We start from the raw sequence: 8,072 nt of genomic DNA, 5'->3' as shown, positions 1-8,072 counted from the left end.
CTGTGATTACAGTCCATCATGTAAATTGGCAGCAAAATAAAGTGCATAAGGAACATAACGTCCTCCCTTAACTGAAACACAGTGTAGGTACCATCATGCTACAGATCAATGGCTCTCAGTTGGTCCGGCTTTGAGACCCATCAACCCTTAATGACAATTTGTGACCCAAATCGAGGGAAATGTTCTCACATTTATTTGATGAAAAGATGGTGCAGTTTAAACCTCAGATTGTATCAAATTAACAGCGATTTCATGCACAAATATGAACTAAAAATGTACTACTACTGAGAATTACTTCCAAAAAGGTAACAAATATTTAGCTTTACTTTTGGGTTCGAACCCACCGGCTGAGAATCACTTCAATAGACTGTTATATAAGTGTCAAACAACGAGTTGTGACTTAAACACCAATTTAAAATTTTGGAAAGAGCTGAAATTAGCCTCGGTGGACAGATTTGTGCAGGGAATCAAAGCACTTGATTGCATTACAAAGCACAGGTGGTGGGCGCCAACCAAATGCACGTGAAGCACTATTTACTTTTTTAGTGCTTTGTTTTTTGTCTTGCTTTGGGGTTTGTTTGTTTGTATTTTTTAGCTTAAGGTTCAGCAGCCAAATAGTAGGCTCATTTGAGATTTAGCTCAGCCCTGACCCAGTAGACCAGCTCAAGATGCCTTGATTTATAACATGTGTATGTGTTCAGGTCTGGAGAAGACATGAGAGAATATAATTTAACTTAACAATCCACCACTTGGCCTGACACTTCTCCTCTTGCAGAGGTGGCTTGAGATCGATGTTCACCCTCACGTATAATATATGCTACATGTTTTCTGACCGCTCCATTCTGATGTCTGTCTGTGTTGCAGTTTTGCAGTTCCAGCACTGTTGAAGACAGATGTTAGTCACTGGACATCACACCAGTTTTGAGGAGCTGTTGAACTCTCGAGGGCAGAGACAGAAAGATGAGATGCAAAAGCTTTTTTCTGCCTCTGGGAAGTTTTCTTTTTTAAAGTTGCTGTGAAAAACATCTGTCACCAAAATCCATTCCACTGAATTTTATTGAATATTGAAACTTTTGCTCTATTTGTGTTTTACAATTTCTCCTTTATTTATTTTACTTTGTTATTTATAACTCATGTCATAAGTAATATTAGACACTTTCTTTTTGGCTCAAGTCACATCCACAGCTGCAGCCACAGATACATCTTTTTTTTTTTTTCCCCTGCTCACAACATAACATCACTTTGCTTTTATTTGACATCTCTAACCATGATTCAGGAGTGCAAAGATGTTAGCAGTATAATGTAAAACTAAGATCTTACAATGTCAAAGAAGGAATACAGTTCTAGTGGGACTGCTGGTAAAGCATAAAAATATAACAGTGATGTTTAAATGGGGGATTTGCAACATAAATTGTGACTTTATATATTCTACTTATCACGGATCATCTGTTATTGGATTTGAAGGCGGAAGGAAGACACAGTTTCCTGCCGTTAATTCAGCATACTCATGAAAACCAGCAGTCTGGTCTTTCTAAACGCCGTCCGTGCAGCAAGACCATTGTGACCTTTGACTGGTAAGTTACATTTTGAAATTTATTACGTCTGGTCTTCATGAAGCTGTAGTGTGTGTGTGTGTGTGTGTGTGTGTGTTGGGGGGGCACGACTGTTGAAAACACAATTATTCTAACGACAATTTTATTTGAAACTAAAGGACGACTGCAGCCATGCTGTTGTCAGAACCGACTTGGGCATTTCTGGGTTTTATTCTGTCGACCTCAGGTATAAAACTCATGTGACACTCACTAATATTTAAGACACATAAATATCTTGTTCAAGAAAAAGAAAAATGACATGAAATAGCCACAAGAATAAAAGTGAGCCTTGCATGTCTTCCTTAGATTATTAATGCAAATTCAAACGCATTTATCTGCGTCTCTTAAAGGGGCTTTGGGAAAAGAAACGAGCATCTGTGCCTTAAAAGGTTCATCTGTGAATCTCACGTGCTCGACTGATCATCCAGCTGCCAACATGAGCTGGCACATCATCAGAAGAAATGATTCTGTCTTTGTCCTGCAAGAGCTCTCTGTGGACGGAAAGAATGTAGCACACAAGATAAATGAAGATGGTAATTTTACTTTAACAATCAATGATGTAAAAGGGAGCGATGAAAGTATTTACTGCTGCAGAGGAATCACTGATAAACCAGAACTGTGTTGGCACAACAGAGTCCAACTACGTGTTGCAGGTAAAGGTTTTTTTTCCCATTAGTTTGAGAAATGAATCCGTGTATGCATTGCTATTACTTATTTATCACGCTTCCAGATCTACAGGTGAAGGTGTTTCCTGGCCCAGGCGGGAAAAAAGTAACACTAATGTGCAGAACCAGTTGTCTTCTGCCTGAAACCCCTTCAGCTTTCATCTGGTACAAAAACCAGCAGTTCTTGTATGAGGACTGGTCAACCTGGTACAGAGAGCTCGTCCGCAGTGAGGTAGCACTTAAATATTCTTGCGCTATCAAAGGCTATGAGGATCTGAGAGCTCCTGAAGTCTCGGTGGGTAAGTGACAAAACTAAAACTAAACTAAAACTTTCCAAAATGTGATGTTTTTGAAAAGAGCTCCAATTTGAAACCAGAACAGGACAAACATGACTTTTTTGCGCAGATTCCGTCACGTCAGCCTGTTTCCAGGTGACATATGCAAAAGGGACAATGTGTTCTCATGAGCTCAAATCAGCAAATGAGCCATGCTCCATCACATACCCCAGAGGTGACGTTCCCACGTGCACACAAATATGCCAGCTATTTAAAAAATAGCCAATGTGCCAATAGGCCTTATGAAAAGTAATATTGAATGTCTCCCAGCAGATGTAAATGTTCAAATGAGCCCTGACAAATACTTCCTCACAATAACCTGCAACACCAGCTGTCCTGCTGCTGACCCTCATACTGCCTTTAGGTGGTACCAGGACAAAAACGTGTACAGTGACTGCAAAGATCAGAGCATTACAGTTTTTGGTTCTCATGCAGTATTCTCTTGTGCTGTAATGAACAATGAATATCTGCACTCTGATGAATTCTGTGAGTATGTGATTCAGCTTATGAAATACGCTGTTGGTATCTGCTGTGAATTTAGCTGTCACTGAACATTTTAATCTTTATTGCAGGCACTAATCCACAATCATGCAGAAAGGTGAATTACATCCGCAGGAGAGTCTGTGCCCTGGAGGGTTCTTCAGTAAACATTTTAGGCATCTACTCCCTCCCCAAATACTATACAGGCTCGTGGTATAGAATATTGAGAAGTGTGGAGGAGGGGGGAGATGCTTTAGCCCCCGTTGAGGCTGTGGCAAGGGAGACCACCACAAGCAAGGGAGGCCACCACACGCTCAGAATGAATGACCTGAAGGGGAATGACTCGGGAACATACATGTTACTTTATCACATACCTAATGAGGACTCTAAGCTGTCTGATTTAATGGGCGTGATGTTGGTTGTCACAGGTAAATGAAATACCCATGTATTCATCATCTGTACAAACATCTATTTCACCTTGTATCTGCAGGATGTTGCCCTCTCTATATGAGCGGTGCCATCAAAGTCTGCTTTGTGTTTCAGGTCTGAAAGTGACCATGTTTCCGTCTGCAGACGTGACCGAGGGTCAGAGAGTAACACTCACCTGCAGTACCAGCTGTCCTCTGATGGACAACACTTCCTACATTTGGTACTTCAACAGTCAGCCTCTGAACGGGTCGGAGAACCAAAACAAACACTTGGATCTAGACCCTGTGAGCAGTCTGCATGCAGGAAACTACTCCTGTGCTGTCACAACTCCCTCATATGTTCGCTCACTTGAGGAGGCTCTCACCGTCGAAGGTGAGCATGGATTTAAACTACATTCAGGGGCGCAGCTTGTGAACAGGCAAGGCAGGCAACTGCTTGGGGCCCCGAGTTGTTGGGGGGCCCATGAGGCCCCCAAAAAAAACAAAAAAAAAAAAACATTTTTTTTTTTTAATTTATTTATTTTTTTTTATTATTACTATAAACAAAGGTGTTTCCTGTCAGGGATATTGAGGACTAAAAAAGTATTTTGAAGGCTGTTTTTACTCCACAGATCTCAAAATGTGGTAACCGCACTGACCATATCCTCCTCCTTAAACAAACATAGGGCATTTATCAATGACATCTCAGTAGCCAGTAAGAAACCTCCCTCAAGGGCCCCCATGTCGTCATTCCCATGATCACGGATCATCCACCTGTACACAGTGTCAAAAAAAAAAAAAACTACACACAGTGTCGTGTGCACAGAATTTAACGTTCATTCAGCTCAGCCGAAGGTAAAGAAAAACATTTGGAATAAAAAACAAAATTTCATAAAGTTTTCGTTGGTGTCAGTTTATTATAACATAACGGTGATGAATGCTGGTTTGAGGGGCCCCCTAGAAATTTTTGCCTAGGGCCCCAACAGACCCTAGAATCGCCTCTGACTACATTGGTTGCTTTGATCCTCTGTCATGGTATTTGGCCAGATGTGAGCCCAGAAAATGCACATCTGCATCTTTCTTTGAAATACTTTTAAACAAGCCTTGTGTATTTATTACTTGAATCTTTCCACAGATCTAGCACATGCTGTGGGAATACTGAATATTCTGAAAGTGGTTGTTTTATTTCTGATCCCATCTCTTTTTGTTACACTCCACTTCATGATGAGGTAAAAAAAAAAAAAAGACTATATAAAAACTTGACATTTTGTGCACTTCTTCTATTCAATGCATTGTTGTTAGCCTGTTAATAACATACATAATTTTTCATATCAAAACTCAGATAGTGATAACTGCCGCTTGATGAACTAAATATAAGCTGAACAGGTGAGTACAAAACCTTAAAGTGCAATCCAAATGTACGTGTTTCCACAATCACATGTTTTCTGCTTCCTTCAAACCTGAACCTTCTGTACAGGTGTGTAATATCTACTTGGGCTGCAGAGGAGGACCGAGCTGGCAACACATGACTTAAGTCACGCAAATGCTGTGAATTCTGAGCATGTGCTGCAACCACACTAGGAAGTTGTTAATATAAATATTGTTCTGACATTCGTGGGAACTTTGGGTTGGATGTGAAGCTGTTATCTGTTATCAAGTTTTAAATTTGTTTTCTTGAATCATGCTGCTTGTATATACATCCTGCTGATTGTGGTATGGGTTTCACAGATGCTCATGATAAATGTCTTACGAGAAAAAAAAGCTAATTTCTATACCTATTAATCTTGAATAATGTTTCCAATTGCTGTTATCTATTTTAGTGCCTTTTCAAAAAAATAAAACAACTTCTGTGTATGCAATGACAAATGATATGCAATACTTTTTATTTAAGCAAATACATCGAAAACACTGAAGGAAGGCAAGGTGAGTTTATTTCTATAGCACAATTCAACAACAAGGGGATTCAAAGTGCTTTACAGAGACATTAAAAAATAAATAATAAGCATGATTTTTTAAATTTAAACAAAAAAGAATAAATAAAAATCTGATGCAAATCAGTACCGGTAGTTAAAATATGGTCAAGTTTCTAAACAAGTTTAAAGGTATAAGATGTGGATCTTTATTCAAATGCAGCTGAGAACAGGTGTGTCTTCAACCTGGATTTAAATACACTGAGTGTTTCAGCTGATCTGAGGCTCTCTGGGAGTTTGTTCCAGATATGTGGAGCATAGAAGCTGATGCAGTTTCTTCATGTCTGGTTCTGACTTCTGACTCTGGAAACTGATATGAAAACCTGATCCAGATGACCTGAGGGGTCTGGCAGGTTCATACTGGGTCAGAAGGTCACTGATGTATTTTGGTCCTAGACCATTCAGAACTTTATAGACCGAGGTATTTTACAATGTAATTATTTCCTTTAGTTATTCAGCTGTTTAACTACTGAGCGTGTTTAGATGTAATATAAACTTAAAGAAAATGATTGATCTGGAACCCACTGAGGGAATAACCTTTAGCTTTTGTTGAACATTTTTGTCACTACTAAACCTTACTAATAGAATTGGTCAAATATGGGGAGGGGGGGGTCTTCTTCTTTTTTTGAGAAGGACAAATACTAACTTAGACAGCTAGACATATGTGCTTTATTTCAAAATGGAATGGTCCCCTTTGCAGTCTTTGCGTGGGCACAACCAGCGTCCTCACTAAGAAAAAAACTACAACAAAAAAATCCTCGCCATTTTTCTAGAATAGCGCCGCTCATTTTCATTAGTGGAGTGCGTGCTGGGCTTCCTCATAATCACCCTGTCACCACAATTCGCAGCTGAGAGTCATACAGGTTGTTTGTGTCAGAAGAGGCGAGGAGGAGGTGCGGATCAACCTGCGAATGCAGAGGTTGGCAAGGGGAAGGGGGGCGTTGGATAGACCGATCCCAGGCCAGCGAGGCCACACAACACAAACTGCTCCATGCTTCATCACTAAAATTAAAATAGACCCATATACCTTCATGCAATTAATTGGGTAATGATGATGTAATTGATGATTTTGTATCAAAGAAGGCGAGAAAAGTCAGATTTTAGATTGCACTGCACACATGTTGTTAAGCCAACATGGGTATTAGATCTTGATGAAGGATTTGGGCAATTTACAGGTTTTTATAGGCTTTACTATATTTCCTCTATTTATCTTGTTTTCTCGGTTCATGTTACGTTTTCGTACTTAAGATTATATGATAAAATAATACGAATAATATAAAAAAAAATTATGTATTTATTTTTCTTGGGGGGGGTCGCCCAGGGCGTAAATCTACCCAAAATCTTGCCAGAACCGCCTCTGTGTGGTCCTGTTCCTTCTCTTTTTTTCATTTCGATTAATTCAACTATGTTGTTTGCGACATAGTGCAACCTGGTGGCTGGTGGCTGGTGGCTAGTTTGTTTTTGCCTCGTAGCTAGTAGGTTCCTGGTTCAAATCCTGGCTGGGACCTCTCTGCAGAGGTTGCATGCTCTATCCAAGCAACTGATTATTATTACTATTGTTATTATTATGGGAGTTGTAGAGATGTCAAATGTATACAACTGGCATAATAAAGTTAATTAAAAATACCATGTTTATGTCTCTACATCGTTAAAAAAAAAAAATTCAGATGATTCAGATTCAGATGACTTTATTAATCCCTTTGGGAGGTTCCCTATGGGAAATTGACATCTCCATCTCACACACACAACACTGTCATTTACAAACACCCCAAAAGCCAAACAACCATATAAAGATAAAAAGAAAAGAAAATTAAAAATAAAAATAAAAATAAAATTAAAAGGTAAAAATAAAAATAAAAATAAAAATAGAAAGTGCGGTGCCATAAAAAGAATGATATGGATAGAAATGTTACTGTGTCTGTGTGTCCTTTGTATAGCAGAAGAAGAAGAATTATTTTCTCTTTCATTATGTAAACACTTTATATTATATTATATTATATTATATTATATTATATTATATTATATTATATTATATTATATTATATTATATTATATTATAGTGGCCACTCACTAGCAGGACACTGTGGCTGCGTCCGAAATCCCATACTTCTACTCTAATGAGTATGCAAAAACAGTATGTGAGATTTTTTAGTTTGTCCGAAACATTAATACGTACACAATAGTATGCGCTATCCATACTCATTCTGGAGAAATGTATTAGTGTGGATTGATGGACACTAGCTAAGCAGAAACTTCCCACAATGCAATGCAGGGGTGTTTGGTTGCTACGTGCTACGCAGATACGTATGTCATAAGTATAATATTAAGTATAATACTATTACTATATAATATTAATATTATAATATTCGTATATAATAATACTATATAATGTCATCTTGTTTCGGCCATGATAAACGGGAAAGAGCGGAGCGGAGCGCTGCTACTGCTGCTGTGACAGGAGTTGTTACCATGGTAACAACTCCCCCTCCCAACGGCAGGAAGTGCCGTGTGGCTCTGAGTAGTACGTCCGAATTATGCATACTACTGATATTTACTCAAAACTTTGCCAAACTAAATTATACTTTTTGAGTATATACTGTTTAGTATGGCATTTCGGACGCAC

The 8,072-nt window shown here is 38.8% G+C and overlaps 1 protein-coding gene across 1 annotated transcript; it reads left to right on the top strand.

The window, feature by feature from the left end:
* Window positions 1-3,170: 3,170 nt before the first annotated feature.
* On the top strand, window positions 3,171-4,712 carry LOC133457642 (sialoadhesin-like). The gene is made up of 3 exons (XM_061737324.1): window positions 3,171-3,500; window positions 3,616-3,873; window positions 4,615-4,712. The coding sequence occupies exons 1-3, from the start codon at window positions 3,392-3,394 to the stop codon at window positions 4,710-4,712; spliced, it is 465 nt and encodes a 154-aa protein (XP_061593308.1). The 5' UTR covers window positions 3,171-3,391.
* The last annotated feature ends 3,360 nt before the right edge of the window (window positions 4,713-8,072 follow it).

The sequence above is a fragment of the Cololabis saira genome, chromosome 1 (genome assembly GCF_033807715.1).
Source record: "Cololabis saira isolate AMF1-May2022 chromosome 1, fColSai1.1, whole genome shotgun sequence".
In the NCBI taxonomy this organism is placed as follows: Eukaryota; Metazoa; Chordata; class Actinopteri; order Beloniformes; family Belonidae; genus Cololabis; species Cololabis saira.
The sequence above is the reverse complement of the archived record's forward strand: the minus strand, read 5'-3'. Positions and strand labels throughout refer to the sequence as shown.